This window comes from Pteropus medius, unplaced genomic scaffold, assembly GCF_902729225.1.
Source record: "Pteropus medius unplaced genomic scaffold, Ma_sr-lr_union100, whole genome shotgun sequence".
NCBI lineage: Eukaryota > Metazoa > Chordata > Mammalia > Chiroptera > Pteropodidae > Pteropus > Pteropus medius.
Genome location: NW_024354886.1, coordinates 503,812 through 526,555, shown reverse-complemented (window position 1 = coordinate 526,555; position 22,744 = coordinate 503,812). Strand labels below are relative to the sequence as shown.

Here is a 22,744-nt window from a genome sequence, read left to right as displayed (position 1 = left end):
TTGATAAAACCTTTACATGTATATAGGAAACTTGTAAATTATAAACGTATTTGTCAAGCCATTTAATATGTTAATTCTTACTAAGTTAGATAATTTTCCTGGACAATTTCAAATGACTTCTGAACTCACTGTCTCTTGATGGCTTAAGAAACAGACTATCCTAAGTGAATAGTTTAATTCATTTTACATAGATTGACAAAATGTACAAGTATGTATACATAGTGACTTTGCCTCCCAAAATTGACTTTTACTAATTGATGGCATTTTTGTTGTTCAGATATTTCACTGGAAAATTACATTAGGGAAACTAATCCCATTAAAATGTCACTTTAATTTATTATCAAGGCTTTCTTTCATCTTAATTTAATTATTCCATAAACATTCTGACAATTCTTCCTCAATGCTATATTCAAATCCTTCACTGATTTGTATTATCATATATAGTAACTCTATTAAAATATAAAAACACTGTATATGACATATATTGTGTTCATATAGTTTTTTTCTTTTTAATAGCCTAGAACATTTCCAAAGTCATTTTTTCATATAATAGAAGTCAGAAAGTTAATATTTTTAATGGGATAAAAACCATAAGAGTAGTAGATTGATATTTATTACAGTAGGAATCACTTAAATTTTCTGGATTAGAATGCAAGTCCATCGTCAAAATAAAAAGAGAACTATGTCAAATATACCTATTTTTAAGGTATGAAACACCAAAGCTAATATGTTCAATAAAACAGTGGCTTTGAGTTTGTTTTTAATAAATATTATATATCTTAACATGGATTTTTCTGTTAGTTCTTAAACTTCTGATGCTGGCATCTGATTGTCTTTAAAATATTTACCAAATATAGAATTCTAGACTCTATTTTATTATAAAATCAGCCCAGACACAGTATCAGATATTAACATGCATACATTGTCACATTATGTATTTGTTTTTAAAAATCTTACCTAGATTGTATGTATTTGACTTGAGGCTATGAAGTAGAAAAACAGAGGATTTACAAGCTCATATCACAACAATTTTTTTTTTTTTTTTACAAACTGCTAAGGCAATAAGAAACCTTTTGTTTATTTTCTTCATGTAAAATTCTTGCTAAATTGTCTACACAGTAGAAATGGAAGAGGCAAAGTTTCTATTTACAGATACAGGGACATGGTTTCCTTCCCACATGTGTAGTAAGATAGGAAAGTAGCTGATAAGGTGTTTTGTGGTATCAACCAAGATGTCTCCCTAATGATACCAAAGTAGGATTACATGTCATACATAATGATTTATCAAGTCTCAAAAACCGATATGACACAGGGTATAACTGTGATGTTATCAGCAAATGAGTAACCAGCAGCAATTCTGTTCATTTGCCTTTCTTGGGAAGAAGAGGGTTAGGCAACAGGAATAATGAACTCTTTATCTGTTCCATTTGAAAAGTGGATATGAGATAAAGATTTAAAAAAAAAAAAATATTAAGCTAATTTTCCCTCCAAATCTATAGGCCTTAGCTAGGTCTTTAGGCAAGAAGAATATATTCATGCCCAATTGTATATGAACCCTTATAGTCTCATTGATTTGTGAATCCCTACAGTGATGTGCTAGAATTGGCCTACAGCAGCCACAGAGTTGATTGTGGTCATCTTTCTCTAATTTCACAGTGATGTCAAGTTGGTAGCTTGAAATCAGCCATGGTAGGACTATTCATACTGTAAAAACTGGCCAACATTACAAATTAGCGCCTTCCCCTCCTCCCCCCATAGAGCTCATGGTTAAATATTTATCAACACACTACTGAATTCATGTGAGGGCTTTCTTTGTGGCAATCAAGAAATTCATTTAATATTGAAATCTTCTGGTTATAAAGCCATGGATCCAAAGACTTGAGTTAGGAGTGGCACAAAATAGTTAAGCAATACTGCCTCTATTGTATAATGTAATCATGTGACTTTTCTGGTTTTAAGACAATATTTTCAGTGTCATGGACACTTTTTCCATTTAACTGTTCACTTGAATAGTCATGACTATAACCTGTACCATCACTGATTGTTGACACTGTGTAAGATGCACTACGAAGAGCATCTGTGTGGGAAAAGCTGTTTCCAAATTGGATTTTATATTGATTCCAGTTTCTTCTCAGAATTGCTTGAACCTATGATAATCAAAAGAAACAGAAAGGACAAAAGCAATCCATTATTTGAAATGAAGATATTGTATTTAATAGTACAATAAAATAAGTTATGTAGAAAAGCTTTTTAAAAATAGCATTAATGTTAATCAGTGAATAATATTTTTCTTTTTCTACTTAATTTTAGAAAGTTAAATTGAGTGGACCATCTTTATATTAGGAAATTCATTAAATTACTCTGTACTTTTAGATTCCATTAATATTTTCCTTTCCATGCCTTATTGTCAAAGCTTTAATAAAGCATACAAATATGTTGTTGTAAAACAGTTAATGCAGACCCCACCACTGGCAATGAGAAAGAAGATAAGGCACACGTAGAAGAAAATGGACGACTGTATATATAGAACTATACTTTACATATTCGTAATGGTAACCACACGTCAAAGATTCAGAGCCAAAGTATATAACATAAAACAAGGACCAGAGGAAAAACTCACAAAAGCCAACCAAAATAAATAAAACAAAAACACAAGGACAAGGAAGCAATAGAAACACTGAGCTACCAGAAAGCAAAAGATAAAATGGCTATAAGAAGATCTCATATTTCAATAATCACCTTAAATGTAAATGGACTGCACTCACCAATAAAAAGGCACAGAGTTGCAGATTGGATCAAAAAATAAAACCCAACCATATGCTGCCTCCAGGAGACACATCTCAGCTCCAAAGAAAAATATTGACTCAAAGTGAAAGGGTGGAAAATGATATTTCAAGAAATGACATTCAGAGAAAAGCAGGAGTCGTGGTACTAATATCGGACGAAATAGACTTCAAAATATAAAAGGTAAAGAAAGATACTGAGGGACACTTCATAATGATAAAGGGAAACATGCACCTAGAAGACATAACACTTATTAATATCTATACTCCCAATCATGGAACCTCGATAAAGCAATTACTCATAGAACTAAAGGGAGAAACAGACCAAAACACTATTGTAGTTTGGGGACAAAAGGCTCTGTAAATGTCAATTATGTCCCATTGGTCTAATGTATCATTTAAGGATGTTATTTCCTTATTGATTTTCTGTTTGGATGATCTGTCCATATCTGACAGTAGGGTATTTGTGTCAATGATAATGATAGTACAACATTTCAAATCTTTTGGGACATGGCAAAAGCAGTCATAAGAGGAAAGTTCATATCATTACAGGGATACTTCCAAAATCAAGAACGAGCCCAAATAAACAACCTAATGCTCCATCTTAAAAAAACTAGAAAAGGAAGCACAAATGAATCCTAAAGTCAGCAGAAGGAAAGAAATCATCAAAATTAGAGCAGAAATAAATGAAAGTGAAAACAAAAAACAATAGAAAAAATAAATGAAACGAAGAGCTGGTTCTTTGAAAAGGTTAATAAAATTGACAAACCCTTGGCTAGACTCACTAAAGAAAAAAGAGAAAAGACACAAATAAACAAAATCAGTGATGAAAGAGGGGAAATTATGACTGACATTGCAGAAATACAAAGGATCCTACAAGAATACTATGAAAAAGTACGTAACACCAAATTTAATAACCTAGAAGAAATGGAACAGTACTTAGAAAAATACAATCTTCCTAGACTTAATCAAGAAGATCTGGAAAATCTAAATAGATGAATCAGCAGTATGGAAATGGAAACAATCATCAAAAACCTACCAAAAAGTAAAAGTTTAAGACCAGATGGCTTCACCAGTGAATTCTACCAAACATTTAAAGAAGATTTAATACCTATTCTCCTCAAACTCTTCCAAAAAATCAAAGAGAGGCAATACTTCCCAATGCATTTTATAAGGCCATTATCACCCCACTACCAAAACCTGGTAAAGAGAACACAAAAAAAGAAAACTGCAGACCAATATCTCTCACAAACACAGATGCAAAAATCCTAAATAAGATACTAGCGAACCGAATGCAGCAACATATTAAAAAGATTATACACCATGACCAAGTGGACTTCATATCAGGGGCATAGGGATGGTTCAACATATGCAAATCAATTAATGTGATATACCACATAAACAAATTAAAAAATAAGAATCATATAATTATATTAATAGATGCAGAAAAAGCCTTTGACAAATGTTTTGATTATGATCAAAACACTTAACAAAATTGGTATAGAAGGAAAATACCCTAATATAATAAAGTCCATATATGACAAGTCCTTAGCCAACATTACACTTAATGGTGAAAACTAAAAACCTTTCCTCTAAGATCAGGAAAAAGGCAAGGCTGTCCAATCGCCATTGTTAATTCAATATAACATTGGAGGTCCTAGCAAGTTCAACAGGCAAGAAAAATATATAAAAGGCATCGAAATAGGAAACAAAGAAGTCAAACTGTCACTATTTGTGGATGACATGATTCTCTATACAGAAAACTCTAAAGACTCCACAAGAACATTAAGAGAAACAATAAGCAAATACAGTAAAGTTTCTGGAAAATCAATGTTCAAAAATCCATAGCGTTCCTATATTTTAATAACGAAGTGTCAGAAAAAGAAGTGGAAAAAATAATTCCTTTTGCATTTGCAACAAAAAGAATAAAATACTTAGGAATAAATCCAACAAAACATGTGAAGGACCTATATAATGAAAACTATAAGACTCTATTAAAAGAAATCGAAGAAGATACAAAGAAATGGAAAAATATTCCATGTTCTTGTAATGGAAGAATCAACATAGTTCAAATGAATTTATTACCTAAAGCATTATACAGATTTAATGCAATCCCCATCAAAATCCCTTTGGCATTTTTAAAAGAGATAGAACAAAAAATCATTCAGATTTGTATGGAAGCACAAAAGACCCTGACTTGCCAAAGCCATCCTGAGAAAAAAGAATGAGGCTGGAGGCATCACTCAGCTCGACTCCAAATTGTACTACAAAGAGACAGTGATCAAAACGGCATGGTATTGGCAACAAAACAGACACATGGACCAGTGGAACAGAATCGAGAGTCCAGAAGTAAACCCACATTTATATGAGCAAATAAGTTTCGACAAAAAAAGCCAAAAACATACAATGGAGAAAGGAAAGCCTCTTCAATAAATGGTGGTGGGAAAACTTGAAAGCCACCTGCAAAAGGATGAAACTAGACTGTTGTCTATCACCACACACCAAAATTAACTCAAAATGGATTAAGGACCTGAATATAAGATCTGAAACAATAAAATGCATAGACGAAAACATAGGAACTAAACTCAAGGACCTTGTACTTTAAGAGGATTTTATGAATTTGACCTCAAAAGCAAGGGAAGTAAAAGCAAAAATAAATAAATGGGACTACATCAAACTAAAAAGCTTCTGCTCAGCAAAAGGAACCGTCAACAAGGTAAAGAGAGAATCATCTGAATGGGAAAATATATTTGCAAGCAACACCTCCGATAAGGGCCTAACATCCAAAATATACAAAGAACTCATACGACTCAATAACAACAAAAAAACAAACGATCCAATCAAAAAATTGGCAGAAGACCTGAACAGACACTTCTCCCTAGAGGACATAAAAATGGCCAACAAATATATGAAAAGATGCTCAACTTCACTAGCTATTAGGGAAATGCAAATCAAAACTACAAAGATACCATCACTAGCTATTAGGGAAATGCAAATCAAAACTACAAAGATATCATCTCACACCTGTTAGAATAGCTATAATCAACATGTCAAGTAATAACAAATGTTGGAGAGGATGTGGAAAAATAGGAACTCTCATACACTGCTGGTGGGACTACAAATTGGTACAGCCACTATGGAAAACAGTATGGAGTTTCCTCAAAAAGCTAAGAATTGATCTACCATATATGATCCAGCAATGCCTCTACTGGATATTTACCCCAAAGACTTGAAAACTCATATCCGAAAATATATTTGCAAACTGATGTACACAGCAACATTATTCACAGTGGCCAGGACATGGAAGCAACCGAAGTGTCCTATGATAGATGATTGGCTAAAAAAGATGTGGTACATATATATAATGGAATATTACTCAGCCATAAGAAGAGATGAAATACTGCCATTTGTGACAACATGGATGGACCTTCAAATAATCATACTAAGCTAAATAAGCCAGACAGAAAAAGTAGAAAATCACCTGATATCACTTATATGTGGGTTATAAACCTAAAAGCCACAAATGAACAGGACAAACAAACAGAGACTCATGGACATGGAAAATGGACTAGTGGTTACCAGAGGGGAGGGGAGAGGGGAGAAAGAGGGAGGGGAAAAATTTTAAAAATAAAAAGTTAAAAAAATAAAAATAAAAAATAAATTAAAAAATATTTAGTGGATCTTTATATAAACATTATACCTAGTTTTCATGACAGAATGTGGGTTTGCTTATTCTCAACAAATTCTTTTGTTTGCCTTATAAAAATACCCTCAAGTGTTGTTAAATATACCCATTAAGACTGGGTAGTGCACTTCTGATGACTAGAATCTCTAGTTTGCATTGCAAATAGTGCACGTTATGTCCAAATGGACTAGAAATGAGATGAATGTGGCCTGAGCACTTGTTAAGCCATAATTATTTAACTAGTGAGAAATGCAAATAGAAATATTTTGTCTACAAATAAAATAAATAAAATGTGAGAGTGAAATAAAAACCAACATATTAAGCTAAGGCAAGCTATTTTGACCTAATGTGGAAAGCAAGAAGGAAACTAAGTCTGAGCAGATGATTTTAAGAAGTACATAACACAGTTGAATCACATAAAATGAATTGACAGCTGTGTCTTTACATTATGAGAATAAAAAAAAAAAAGCAGAGATAATAAAGGAAGGGATTATAATATTTCTTAAAATGAGAAATGAGTCATACACAAATGGGGATGAAGAAAAGGGGGCAGATACTGGAGATGCTGTGAAGAATTAAAAGATTTGGCGACAACTTGGCTCAAAGATTTTGTATTATTGTAATTTTCTACTGCCAAAATTTTCTCGATTTTAGGACATGGCAGAAGATCAAGGTCTGTGTCTCTTTTGCTTACACAGATAGAGTGCAGCAAGAGTGTTAGGCATTTGTTTAGATATTCCCTGGGCACTTTTTCTAAACTAAAGGGTCAATTTGAGAGTTGATTCCAATATGATTAATGTCCTCATTTGCACATGTATTTTTGAAAATGAGTGATTTGACAACTCTAATAAGGAATCTAAAATGTACTAAATAACCTACTGAGGGTGAAGCATGGTGCTTAAAACTTTACATTCATAGCTTACTTTATTCTTGCAAGATTTGTGTAAGGAATTTGCTTTTGTTTCTCTTTAACAAAGGTAGACAGACTCCAGAAGGTTCAGAGTATTGCCCAAGGTATCACAGCCAGGAACAATGTGGAATCTTTGAGGTTTAAATGCATTGCCACATCAGTGCCTTTATATACTGCCTCCATCAAAAAGTATTTTACTTGTGATTATGTTTTGTACATTTACAATTTACCTTTTATAAAATTCAAATCTGTTTCTGCCAGTGCAGAAGTATATTGTTCACATTTTGCACATGTTCTTTGGCATGTTGTCCATATCTCTCTCATCTACATTTAATTGTAAAATCTTATGTAAGCAGTAAATAGAATTGTCTAATTCAGTTTACACATAATAGTTTATAGAGGTACATAACAATTTCTATTTCAGTTTTATCATCAAAATATTTATTCTTTCTAATTACATTCTCTATCTATACTTCTCTTTGACTTCAGAAAAACAGTCACTCTCATCCTCTGCATAGCAAAAGAATTACCCTTTTAAAATGTTAAATATAGTCTACTATGTTTTTCTGTTCTCCACATCATTGTTAATAAATATGTAAAATAAATAACTATACTTAAATATTAAAATATATTTTGATATTAAAAAAATAAACATGAAATTTTATTATCTGCTAAGAGAAAGAAGTAAAATATTACTTAAGCAAAGGAAAGCAATATTTAAGAGTTTTTCATATGTACATGATTTCCAATGTTGATTTGTTTTATAGAAATGAGTCCTATAAAGTTATGCCAACTGGTTCCATGTGTTTTCCATCTGAAGCTTTGTGATAAGCTTTATATTTTCCAAGTATCCCACTCTCACTCAGTTACTGTCTGGCTTTCTAAACTTTGTTGAATTTTTCTGAAATTGTCCAATAGGTTAAAATTTGTCAAGTAGATTAAAAACATATAGAGCTAAATCCATATAGCTCTAACCACTGAGCATAACACTATTCGTACACGTAAGAAATATGGTACTACCAGTTTTTTTAAATGTCTGTAGCCTTTTAATTAGGAAATACTTGGATAAAAATCTTGAAATATCCAAGATGACATTGACTTGTTAAAATTAGAGCATTCTCCTAAATTTCCTAACCCATTGTGTCTCCTCCTATACAACTGAAAGTTTAATTTTTGAAAGTCCTTTAGAATCCACTGTAAAACTGTTTCTTTCTGAAGACCACACTGTGGACCAGGCCAAAAAAAAGCAGGGGTGGGGGGGGAAGTTTTGAGGGAATGGAAATGAGCCAATTCTTTTTTATATTAGAAAGTATGTATGTTCTTTGGGGTTAAGGATTGCCTAGCACTGTTTGTAGATCAATTAGTTCAAAAGACAGGTCAAAAGACGAATAAAAATTACTGATTTTGAGGTGAGGGTGGATTTGCGCAAGCCTTAAACTCCAAGATGTCTGGAGCTCTTGGGAAGAAGAGTTGCATCTATGAAAAGAGAGTCTATGGTTCTCTTTTCTGATAGAAACATTATCTGAAATAGTTGTTCTAGGAATTCATAATTCTGTCTCATTTTTTAAAGAAAAAAATTGCTAACATAAAATAGTAAAAGGAATAAAATCAATCACCATACCTCTCCATTAAAGAAGCAGAAAATTGTAGAGACCAAAAGGCCCTGTAAAAGAAAAATTGAACAATGTGATTGCAAATGGAAAAGGTATAGAATACATTATTTGTAACCAATTTACTGCATATATAATCAAAAATAAAACCAAAGCTATATGTAAATTTAATACCAAACTACTCAAACTGCTTCCGGATGAAGGAATATCATACCTGATAGTGCATAAGAATGTGCATGATGTAGTCGTATACCTCCTCCGCGATCCTTCCTTCAGGTCGCCATGGAATCAGCACAAATTCAATGCCCAGTAATGGCACCAGGATCAATGTAGCTCTCACTGCTTTCATGTAGAGATTAGATTCTGCCTGGTGAGTAACCTTCAACTTGGTGATGAGAACACGTACAATATTTAACAGGAAAAAAAGATTTATCTAAAAGAAAAGAAAATGGCATGTGAAAATTATTTCATATTATTATTAAGAAGCATTATTAAAGAATCTTTGATTTTATAAATCTTAGAATATTTTCAATGTACCAGAATATATTCTAATAAAGAGAATTTTGCCCGAGATACAATTTGTATTTTTGGAACTGAGTTGTTAATTCAACAAATACATCGATTTTAATGGACTTAGGTTTTTGAAAAATAAAATCGTGGTGGAATTATTGTGGAACATATTCAGTTGAGGAATATCTGCTTTTCTCAGTTCATTATCTTATGAATTTTTTTTTTTTTTGAGTTTTGGTACAAAATTTAAAGCTTTTAAATATTTTTAGCTCAAACAAAAGAAAGATTTGTTTATAATAAATTCTAATTTTTAAGTGTCTCCTCTGTATCGGTGTCCATTTAAGGTACTTTCTAAATATATATATTATATCATAATAAGCTTTTTCATCTTTTTAGTTTAATTTTTCTGTTTCTTTTTATAACAATAATCTTCACAACTCCTCCAAGATAGTACTGTAATCCTCTATCATTGTGAGTAGACTGAATCACACACTTGAACTAGTTGATATTCAACCTACCTTATCCTAAAGATAAAAAAAAAATTGTGGCACCTCACAGGACCTTCTGTTATGTTAATTACTTTCTGTAATTATGTACTTAATGTGTGTTAACAACTTTCTCCAAGAAAAAACATTGTCTTTGAAAGGGAGAAATAAAACTTCAAAAATATAGCGTAGATAACTAAGTGACTCAGAAAATAGACAAGTTCTGCTGAAATAGCACTCTCTCTCTCTCTCTCTCTCTCACTCTCTCTGTCTCTCTCTTTGATACAAGTCAATATCTTTTGCTCTTGTCTGTTCTCTCTATGCCTTTTCCTTGTGCCTTCCATAGGGATATGGGCATTCACTCCAGAAGAGTACCTTAGGGCTCTTATGCTGTTATAGTATTGTCTTTCCCTTTTTTCTCACTCTGACTTGTAGCATCTGTGCTTTTTTAATGAACTAAAATTTTCAAATTACATACCAATATGTAATTTATATCTGCATAATTTAATAAATTGGAAAAATATTGGTAACATCTCATTTAATAATAACAAAGAACAGACATTTGCTGATTTAAGGAATGTGTTATGAAATAAGTGGGCATAAAAATATTCCAGTACTATTCTTAGAGAATTCAACGGAACATACACTTCAAAAGAAAAAAAAAAAAATGCAGCTCTCTACAATCCTGATGGAGGCACATCTATGAAAAGTAACATGGTTACAGACACAGGAATGCCTCTGCTAAAGACAAAAGCAGAATAAGCCATTTCAACAGCTGTAAGAATAACAGGACAAATCAACACATCAGCTGTTATTCCACTCATCTCACTATATTCCCTTCCTAAGCATTCATTGCTGTTTTAAAGTTTTGACTAAATGAAAATTACTGCCATTGCATAGGGAAAAAAAAGGTAATAATGCCCTTTATCTGCTTATAAATTGAATATTGTATAATCCTCATATGCAAAAATCATAAATTATAAAAATCAGTAGGAATGTTGCAATTTAGATGCCCATCGTGAGAAAATTTCTAAATGCAAAGTACCTCTCCAAAATGGTAAGTCTGGTTTAAACTGTGAAATTAGGAAGTCACCCTACTTTATTTTCTGCAAATACTTCCACTTATTTTAAATAAAAATAGAACAAGAATTTAAAATTTCAGATGAACTGTATCTGAATCTCATCTATCTTTGACAAAAACTAAGAAGAGAAAAAACCCTGTTTTACACCAACACCCATAAAGTTTGCAAAGCTAATAGGCACCATAGGATATTTTCCTATCTCGATATCACCCCAGGGTCGTGACAGGAAGCGGGGTGAACAAGCAGAGTGGCAGGAGGAGGATTCCTGGAAGACATTCCTGTCCTAGAGCAGCCACCAGTCACTTAACAATGCACTGAAGTGACCTAAATAAATATCTCACTATACCGAAATTAAATGTAACTGATTGAACTTCCCCTTAACAGGATCTCAAAAAAGCTGTAGCCTCTCCAGTACCACCACCCTATTCAAGAGGAAATGGGCAGAGGAAGTCTGAATGGAAAGAAACTGATTGCAGTTTAAATATCTTATAAAATTTGAACAAAAACATGTGACCATATAAACAATTGCTAGAGCCCCTACCTAGACCTTGACAGTGTCCAGAACCGGTTAGGGGGCCCATGGAGCTTAAACAACAGCAGAACAGTTCATCTTGGTAGAAAAATAGGCTTCTAATCTTTTTTCAGGTCAAGAAGGTGAACAACAGTTTTATGCAAATAATGTGGATTTGCACTTCCCTTTTATGGAGCAACTTGGGCTTTATTCTTATATGACATTTTACCCTGGTGGCATCATCTACTCTTCCCTCCCAAAGTTAATATAGACAGGCTTTCCTAAAAATTATGTGTGTTGCTGTTACATTTTTCATTTGCTATGTGCTTTTACTTCTTCCTGAAACTCTCTGATATAGGCATTGAATCACATTCCACTCTTATAATACAATTTTGCCCTGTATTTGTTCTTGAAACTCCTGCGTAGCCCAAACAATGTATCTTTGTGTTCCCCTCAGAACAGAATCATGATATAAAATTGTACAAATCAAGAAACTTTTTAAAGCATTTTGAGAGTTTATTATATTCTAGGCCCTGTGTTAATTATTTAATAGAATATATCTCATTTAATCCTTACAACATCGCATGAGATATTCTTATTATTTCATAAGCACGGATGAGAAAACAAAGTCACAGAAAACAAAACAAAACAGAACAAAACAAAAAAAGAAAAAACAAAACAACTTGCCCTGAGATCCACAGCCAGCAGTGATAAAGCTAAGTTTCAATGCTGGCTCTTTGAGAACAATAAATACAAAGCTAGGCCATATCAGAGTACAGCTTAAACGCAATGTGTCACACGTGTCCCTAGTATGTGCAGGGAGCAAGAAAAGGAAATACTTCTGCCTCTGAAATTTTTGCTAGAGACTACATTAAGGTATATTAAAATTTCCATGAGATATAATAAATTCCATTTGTTGATTTTTTGATGTCTTGTATGGCCAGACACAAACCAGAAATTTGACAATTACTACGTGCTTTATACATGCCAGGCTAAGCACTTTTTATGTATTAACTTATTTATTAATTCCTTGTTAAAAATTAAAAGTCACTATTAATACATTCTCTGTTTTACAAATTAGAGACTTGAGGCACAGAATGATTAATTCACTTGCCTAAGGTCACACAGCAAGTAAGAGGTTGAAGAAGACTTTAAATCCAGGCAATGAGCCTTCAGAATGTACCCTCTTAGTTATGACATACTTTTTGAGAATGACATAACAATGATACATTTGAGCTGGCTTGAACTATATTCAGACATAACCATATACTAAATTACGGCTAGCAAATATAGTAAAATAATAGAAGATTTGTCTAAAAAAAAAATCTGAAAACAAAGGTTAGGAAGCTTTGAATCTTGGCTGAGAAACATACCACCTTTGTCTTTTTATATATAATCAAATATCAGCTACAATTATCTCTAACTGTAAATATGCTCTGTTCTTTAATACGCTATGAGAGAAAGCATATTAATTTGGATTAATTCATTTCTCCGTTGATATAATGTAATGAAAGCATTAAATATGACCTGTTTCCTTGCAACCACACTTAAAATTGTGCAGTGCACTTATAATGATAGTAAAAATAATCTATAGTAATAGATCATTATAGTAATAAAACAACAGTTTAAACAATGCTCTTTTTCCAAATTAAAGTATTTTCTTTATTGGAATATTACTCTTATTACCAATATAGCTGTCTTTGTTTTTCTTGTTTGCCATCCCCACTTATTGGATTCATCTTCGGCCCTTTTCTCTTCTGCTCTGTGCCTTAAGAGGCTCTGAGACACCTCGGAGAACTATGTCATTACCCAGACTTTATTGCCCTCTGACATTTGCTGCATTTGACCAATGGAGAGAACCGAGAAAACAGAGCATGGGAAGAGAGAGAAGTTTGAGTATTTCTTTCTCCTTCTTTTTCCCTTCCAAGCTGTGGTTTGTCTACCTGAGGCCAGAGATCTGTTAGACAACCCCTCCCAGCACTCTCTCAAATCCAGTAGCTCTGCTCTGTCCTCTCTTCAGGTGTAGCCATGATAACAATTTCCCACTATTGGTCCCTGGTGCCTCACCATCCCTTGTGAATTAGTTTCTTCACTCTTCTTGCCAACAATTCAAATACGACACCTTCATCAGACTCTTAAGAATTAAGCACTGTGAGCACATTGTCTATTGTCTATGTCCACAAGATCCTGAAGGATAGCATAGGCCAGATGATTCAGGAAATGAAGTTGAAATATGAACAATGATAGAAACAGGAGAACTTTAATTACATACCAGTAAAGCAGCACAAATTGGGCCGTGGATAATGTAGAGGAGATGAGTATCAGAACGGATCCAGCAGCTAGGAGGAAAAACAAAAATTATGTCGAAGATTTTTGTTTTACTTAGTTCCAATAGAAATCAGAAAGAGATATTATCTTACTTGTCATCGTAATATAAGCTTCTGGCTACGGCATGTATACAAGCAGGAATCAGTGGAAATCCTGCAAATATCAAAGAAAAAGAAAATGAATAGGCAAGTTTCTCTATATATGAAACTCCTAAAATATGTCATGAAATGTGAACCTCAGAGATAGATACTCTACAAGCAAAAATAACTCGTCACTATGTTTATTGAGTAAATATTATCCATATAGTCAAGCACTAACTATGGTAAATTGTTAGCTTATTTATATTTTCAGGTTTGTGTGTGTGTGTGTGTGTGTGTGTATGTGTGTGTATGTGTACATTTTCTTCTAATATGAGCCATTTTGAATCAGTGTATTCCAGAGTCTTAAGTCCATAAATGTGCTGCCTAAGCCCCAAGGCTTAGAAAAAATCTAGTATTCATATATTTTCTGCAAGATGTAATTGGCCAGTATTTGGTAGATGATTACATATGGGAAAAAGTTGAGACTGACTATGTAAAGAAAGAGAGAAGGAAGATAGATATGTTTTATGTATCAGAAATTTTACACGTTTTGAGCATTCTAAATCAGATCTTTCAAACATGAAGAAATATTTTATAAAGGTAACCTGAATGCACTAATGATTATGCATGTATACATAATTGTATATATTTACATTATCTGACTAGATAGATAGACATACAAAGTATAATTTCAGTCATGTTTCTGGAAACTGGTCCTACTAAATTTATTTTCAGCATTTTATATTTTGCATTATTCCCTTTTTTTTTTTTAATATGCTAGATGTGTATACTGTTTGCTTTGTGAATAATACCATGTCAGACAATTTTGTTTGGAAAAATAAATCTTTTGCATGTTCTTATTTAATACTGATCCCTCTACTCTTAGATAAGATGATGGGTTTTTTTTTAAAGAAACATTCTTAAAATAGAACTTCAAAGCTGGTTAAACCTAATGCCCTTATTTTGCACATGAGGAAAAAGAAAACTCAGAATAATCCAAAAACTAGATCCCTAATTCATGACTCTAGTTGTATTCTTTTAATTACAATTCATTTAGCTGAATACACGTTGGATTATGAAATAGAAAAAGAACATTGTCTTAATAATTGACCCGTGACCACTGAAAGCAACTAATTAGTGATATTTTATTTAAATATTTCAATTTATAGCAATAAGCAAAGGTTAATCACCTGAAATTGTTTTAAAATGATTAACAATAAATGAATTTTTATTACAAAGGAACACTGCATCCTCTGAAAGCTTTCTTAACAAGATGAATCAGCAGTTATGTGTAATGGCACTTACCCCAGCCAAGAAAATAATACCACATTAAGTGTTGCTTCTCCACAAACACAGCCACCACGATGAGTGTGTGTAGGTAGACACCTTCACAAAGCATCCAAAAGTAGTTACAACCCATCAGGTAAAGATGAATGAACTGGAACATTTTACAACTAACCTGTGAGGAAAAATAGAAATCAATCAATATTTAGTTTTTTATGAATTCACATGTAAAGCAACATCTAGTTTAGCTCAGTTATATAGAAACATGGAATTTTCTCTCCTCAACACAAAATCTTACACACTAATGTTTCAGATTTGTAAAATGCCAGCCTTCATTCTCCTCTAGAGGTGCCCCTAAAGTTTTTAGCCATTGACTCCAAAGATTTATAATGGTATACATCCAAGAAAATGTGTATAGTCTAAATTTACTACATTTAGTAGATGTGTATTTTTCTAGTGTGTTTTAGTTATTATATAATTTTAAGTACAAAAGTTTCACACATGAATGACTTTACATCTACTTACATTTATTTTAATTATGTCATCATGAACTCCTTGATTATTTCATTCTGTTGAAAAAATCTTAATTATCTTAATTATAAAGCAATTCATTAAATGTGCCAAATACTTAGAAAATCTAACATTTCATGTGTGACCAGTGTAAATACTTATTAAATAATAATCTAATGAGCCCAAACTTTATCTTATCCACATATGGAATTTGAAGGTTTCATGTAGGTAAAAAAAAAAAAAAGTTATGATTTTCCTTCCTCCTTTCCTGAGATCTCCGCTTTCTCTTCTCTACTCTTAAAGAGACAGGAAGAAGGAGGTTCAAATATAGGGTAAAGAAAACACAAAGAAGTAAGAGATATAGCTTACTCTCTTAATAAGGGAAATAAATTAAAAACTCTCCCCAAAACATGGTCAATTATTTTCATTAGCTCCAATTTTCAATCTGGAACCCAATAAATATTTAGTGGCAATTATCATCATTTTTGAAATAAATGTTTTTTTCACTAAAAAGAAAATTGGAATTGAAATACACTGGAAAACAAATATTGGGTTATCATAAAATAGTAATAAATTTGCATATGAGTTAGCCTAAAAATATTTTAATATATGTTGTTTTATTTCACCCTTAAAATTCTGTGAGGCATGAATTTTTACTAGTCACGTATTTCATAGATAAAAACTGAACTAAAGAAGTTAAATAATTTGCTAATTTTTATACAACATGAATCATTTACATCCTGAACACAAGTCCTGTAATTCCAATTTTGTTTTTATGATGATACACAATTCCTTATAACTGAAGAACATTTATAAAACCTATTTTTTTCATTAACTATATTTTCAGATTGCATGACATTAAATTTTAAATAACATGCCTTGATGTCAAACATAACATATTAGCAAAGTCCTCTCAATGATTAAAATGAATTATTTCACTATACTATATAGAAATGACTTCAGCTTTAAATTTTTATCTATATAATTTTTATGTATTCATACTTAATTTGGCTTTTTGTTCTTAATTATATTTAAAAAATTAATCTTATGATGAAAATCAGTTAAAGTAAGTTTCAGAAAAGTATCTTTATGGCAGGCATTGATGAGAAAAACAGACAAATTTTCCAAGATTGTTATTAAATTTTCCACTAAATTAAAACTAATTATATACAGTTTTGCAATTTTTGTGTTAAACACAATATCCTTGGACATAAATGTAAGATTTAAAATCTCTTGTTCTGCAGCTTTATGAGAGGACGCTGACTCTCCTTGCTCTAGAGAAATTCACTAAAATGGCAGGACATTGGCCAATTTTTTGTATATTGTTAATTATACCCCAGTGTGTTTCCTCACCCAATGACTTTAGAGTGGAACATATACAAAATTAAGCAATCTGGATGCACATGTGCAAACAATGAAGGGAATTTTAGAATTTTGGAAATTACCCTAAAACACACACATAAAACCCATACGAGAGTATCGTTTGTTGATCCATTGAGTGAAAATTCCTTCCCTTCCTTGATTTCAGTAACTGGATAACTTAATCTCTAAAAAAACACTTTATTTATGCACATATATACACTTCTCCATAAGTCCATATACAAAACTGTAGTATCGATGTCACAAACATTATGAAAGCAGATGATTTAAACAACTTGAATTTACGTTTGTTATTTATGCAGATATTTTAATTAAAATATAGCTTACATATGCTTATAGCTTGCATAAAACATATATGTTTGTATAAGTAGATTTTCGCTTATATTTTGAAAATATAGCTTTATGTTATGACAATCTCTGTGCTTATTATTATGTACCTTTCATCCTAAAACTTGTGCTTCCAAGAGGATTGTAAGGGAACAATTTATAAATGTTTCCCGAGACATGAGGACTTGGTAGAGCACTTAAAAAAATTTTATGTTAATAAAACTGAACATTATATAAGAGACGTATAATTCATTTTTCTCTGGTTTTATTAACTTTTTAAAGTCAGCCTGGTAACAAAAATATAACATAATTTTCCATTTTCATGTACTCTTGTTTTTCTTTATTCTGTTTCTTTTTACTAACTAGTTAGTTGATTGATTTTTTTTAATTTGGCTGAGTAAATGTTATGTAGTCATAGATTCTTATATTCTACCAGCAGAAAGACTCTATTCATGAAATGAGGTGAAGATGTGTAATATATAAATAATTGAGGCAAGAAAACAAAGTATTCCTCCTTTTAATACTCAATCATAATAACTTGAGGAATGTCGAGATATATTTACCTTTCTAGATTATAGTATATGTATAGCAGTATATACTCTCTATATGTCAGAACTTAAAATATACATATATGAGTACTTAATTACACACAGTAAATATATCAGGACCCCTCACCTCTCCCAACACTTTCCTGCTAACCCTTTGAATCTAAGGGCACACCTCTTTTTACTTACAGGATTTGTGGCCACCAAGGCCTGGTTGTTGGCCACTGCAGTGAGATTAATGATTGTTACAACAGAGTTACAAACGAAGGAGAAGAACAGATTTTTGTGCAAAGTAATCCTTTGGCAACTTAGACTCCTAAGAGGCAAGAGAAAATGAAGTGTGATGACATCATGACATGTTTCCACATTTTTATTAAAAATCATTCAAATAAGATACAGTCACAATTCATAGCAGCTGCTCTAAATTTGGAAGAGTTATTTTTTTCTCCCCAAGATATACTCATGATAAAATCTTAATTAGGGAAAATCTGTAATTTCTTAAAACAGAGATAAATGAATTGCTTTAGTACAGATAGACATAAGTAGGGATAGAAAATTTGTATGTACCTGGCCTCTACATAAACTTCTGTTAATTTCTTAATATGATTAATATTTTAATTCATCCTGAAAATGCAGAAACTGAGACTCAGTTAAGTTAGATAATTGATTTAAAAAAATCATACAGCTAATTAACTGAAAACTTTGGATTTGTCTGTCAGATTCCCAGACGATGCTCTTTTCATAATACCACACAGGTTGTTCTGTTTATATAGCCTGTTTTTGATTGTTCTGTTTATATAGTGTCTGTGTGGTGGTGGTAATTATGCAGACCAACCATCAGAAAGATAACATTGTATTTAGAATAGATGAATTGCTAAAAATTATAGACTTAGCAACCAATGAGGTTTGTTCAGCTTTACTGAATTTTTCTAATTGGCCTAGCCAGAGGTAAGATATAAGAAAATTATCACCTTTTACTGAAGGTCCTCATGTATAAAATAAAATAAAAGAACTGGCTGTATGGAATTCATACAGAAAGAGATTTCAGGAAAAGGGGTCATTAAGAACAAGTAATCCTCCTTTTCATATTGAATCTACATCCATTCTACAAGATTGTACATATGCGACTGCCTTACTTATGCTTGAAGACCAACTTACGTACTGCCTCCTTCATGAAGCATTTATTCGAAAGTTTATTATGGGTGAAGTTTTAAAATAATAGAAAGCAATCCATTTGAGACTAGATACTTAATATCAGAGCAAACATATATGTAAGAAGACATGGGAATCATTTCATCACAGAGATTTAAAAGCTTATTTTGTTTTTACAACTTTATGTAATTAATATGGTCACCATAGATAATTCACCTATAAAACTCAAACCACTGACTTCTACTTTGGAAACTTTAAGGAAATTTTAACCTAATTTTATCACTGCATCACCTTATCCCAAATAGCCTACGAACTCAGGATATTGTAATTAGGCCGGGATGCCAAGGATTTTTATATTTAAAAATGCAAAGTTTAGGCTATATTGTCTGAAATTTCTTTCAGCTATAAATCTGTGATTCTATATATAGTTCTAGTGTTTTAAAGGATCTGGAAATGAATTCAGTACAAATCAGTACTTATGGATTTTAATACATGCCTTCCACAGAAGTGGGTACTATCAGGGGAGATTTCTATGAAAGGCTTCATAAACCAGATGGCTCTTGAATCGATCACTGCGTGTACGACAGTCATATACTGACAAGTCTATGAAGTCCAGCTGGAGTCCATCAAAATAGTAACAGCAAAGAACTACTAGTATTTTTATATTAGAGAGCCTTTAATTTGACTAGACTTTGCAGTACATGAGAGTAGTGAGAGAGAGGTAGGGATCAAGCCACAGAGTATAGATGATATTATATAGAAAAGAAGGAATCTTTGAAAGCCTTTAAACAAAGGAATACCATGATTCCTGTTATTATTTAAGGAAATTCAACACTGAGGCAAAAATGGCTCTATTTTCAATAAAATGCCACAACAATGACACAGGTACTTTGTGTTCACTGAGAGTGAAGAAAATTAATGAATATGAGATGAGGTCTAGTAAAGAAGATTCTTTTCAAATCATTTACATTATGCGTTATTTATTTCTTATAATTTATCACTCATCTATAATGAACATTATGAACATAAAAAATTGTCCACATGATTTAATTTTTAAATGCCTGCTTTGAGCTTATCCTGTGTCTATGGAGTATAACTATCATTTAGGGAAAAACTGCTTATCCTTGCAAATATGTACTTTTTTAGTAAAAGAATTTAAATAACCATCATGGGGGAAAAACAAAATGTTTTCCTTAACTGGGCTACTTTGTCCTTTTCTGATGAACACATTTATTTTGAGGTCTGTTAGTTACATACATGTATGTATATCTGTGTATCTGCATGTGTACGTATGTATATATATATATACTTACATATATATTTAAATATATATACTCAATAAAATTTCATAGTTTTCAAATTATGACCAAAAGAGGAAGGATTTGCTTAAACAGCAAATCAGAAATATTTGTAAAGAGTAAGCTGGAATGTAGGAAAACAAACCTTAAAGAAGGCTTTCAAAAAAAGTAATTCATGATAGAAGAGCTGCAAGATGAGCTGAAGAACATAAAACAAACAGCATTTATAATTGTTGATATAATACTGACATGTGAAAATTGAAAATAAGTAAAATAAAATGCTTCCTGTAGTTAGTAGAAAAATAATTTTTAATTTTCTTGTGTACACTCAAACTCCCTTCTCTTCTCTTTGAAGGTTTATATTTCTATTCCTTTCAGAATTCCCTCTATTCTGATGACTCTGCTCCTCTACTTCAGTCTGGCTTGAAAGTTAAAGACTTAAAAATGAGCTGCTGATATGTTCTCTTCTAAAGATATGATTATTGTGAGTACAGTCACACACACAAAATATGACTTCTAATTCTCCTGCTATATGATTAAAAGATATACTGCATTTCCCTCAGTTAGATATAAATAATGCCATATCATGGGCAAAATTTTGAAATGATAGAATAAAACCCTATCATAAATGAAATATTGACTATCAAAACCAAATACTTAAGAGCTCACATAAAATCATTTCAGTACAGAGACATAAATCATATTTTGATTGTTTTGCAAAATTATCAAAATAACATGGTCAACCTAAGTAATTTGCCCTGTGTAACTCAAACCAAATACTGCTGCTTTGGAAACCCTGATATTCAGGTTAGCTGTCCATATTGTTGTAATAAAGTAGACCATTGGCAAATCATTTAACTTTGTGTTGTGTAAATATGTCCTACTATCTACAAAATTAGCCTGTTGCTATTGCTTTAGTTTCTTCCATTTCTCCCTCCAGGTTCTGTGCAACTTAAATGCAGACAGATCTCTTTGACATATGCTTTCTATCAACGTGTAGTAGTAAAAATGGCTCAGGTTTTTCTAGTGATGCACGTTATTTTCTTCTAAACATATTCATTGACACATATAAGTACATTAGTACAAATAAAATCAACTTGTAAATGAAAACCAAAACACATGGAAAACACACTGAAATAAAACCCTAAAAATATTTGAGTATTTTTCGAATGTTAACCTACAATCAATTTTACCTGCTTTAAAATTTTAAATGTGCTTATTTTACTTAAAATATTTTTTAAATTGTTTATAGGTTTAAAGGATGTTTTACAAAAGAACTCTTTTTTCTTTAAATGTTATAATCCCTTTCGATCTTAACAGAACCACAGAATAGAAAATGTGGTTAGTGGGTCTGGATAGTTTCCATTTCATATTCTCTCTATATAATTATTTGTGAACATTATTTCAATATGTAATTTTGACAAGCAGAATTATAGAGGCAGTTGATGTAAATGTGTCAACAGAACCATTACACGTCATGCATAATGTAACTATGTCTTTCGATTCTACTTTGAAGCAAATAGAAGTTAATATCAATCAGTACATGTAGCTCAGAGTGGGTTTTGAAACCTGACTTGAAAGTGAATCTGGACTGTGCCACCTACAAACAGTATGACTTTGGGTAAGTTATTTAAAAACTCTAATCTTCACTTTTCTCACCTATAGTATAGGGAGAACAATATTACTTCACAGGTTTGGCTGTAAGGTTAAATGAGATAAATCATATCTAGTGCATAGTATAATATCTAACACATAGTAAACACTCAGTTAACTATTATTTTTTTAACATAATTATCATGTGGCTGATTTTAATTAAGTTCTCTAATAGTGTATTCTCACAAATAATAATATAGCATCAGAGTTCACTTCAGTGATAAAAAACTGCCCGTGTTTTAAGTAATGCAATGGAACAGTAAATTGTCATCTTTTGTTATAAAACACAAGAATTTAATATTAGAAAGACTGTTTCCATGTTATGAAAGGTAATAGATTAAGTAACTTAAATTAACTTCCCAAGGAATTTCATCCTTCCCAGAGTTGTCTCCAAATTACCTCTTCTATTATCATTATGACCTCAAGTATTATGCTGTTCCATATTCAAAGTTCTGCCATAGTATGGATAAAATACTTGCCTTTGTTTCCCATTAGATTTGACATGAGTAGTACAGCTATCTTTTGTCTACTGGATGGAATCTTGAGTTGATGGGATCACCTGGTTATTTATGATACAAAGTAGAAATAACCTATATCAATAGTTCTCTTTC

The 22,744-nt window shown here is 31.9% G+C and overlaps 1 protein-coding gene across 5 annotated transcripts in view; it reads right to left on the bottom strand.

The window, feature by feature from the left end:
* Nucleotides 1–272: 272 nt before the first annotated feature.
* Nucleotides 273–22,744, bottom strand: part of CALCRL (calcitonin receptor like receptor) — a 93,650-nt gene continuing 71,178 nt past the window's right edge. For all 5 annotated transcript variants that reach the window (XM_039856372.1, XM_039856371.1, XM_039856370.1 and 2 more), the window contains 7 exons: nucleotides 18,220–18,346; nucleotides 15,290–15,443; nucleotides 13,997–14,057; nucleotides 13,849–13,915; nucleotides 9,203–9,421; nucleotides 9,000–9,041; nucleotides 273–2,147 (listed from right to left, as the gene is read on the bottom strand). In XM_039856372.1, coding sequence (XP_039712306.1) covers nucleotides 1,920–2,147; nucleotides 9,000–9,041; nucleotides 9,203–9,421; nucleotides 13,849–13,915; nucleotides 13,997–14,057; nucleotides 15,290–15,443; nucleotides 18,220–18,346 — 898 coding nt within the window. In that variant the 3' untranslated portion in view covers nucleotides 273–1,919. The remainder of the gene's footprint in view (nucleotides 2,148–8,999; nucleotides 9,042–9,202; nucleotides 9,422–13,848; nucleotides 13,916–13,996; nucleotides 14,058–15,289; nucleotides 15,444–18,219; nucleotides 18,347–22,744) is intronic.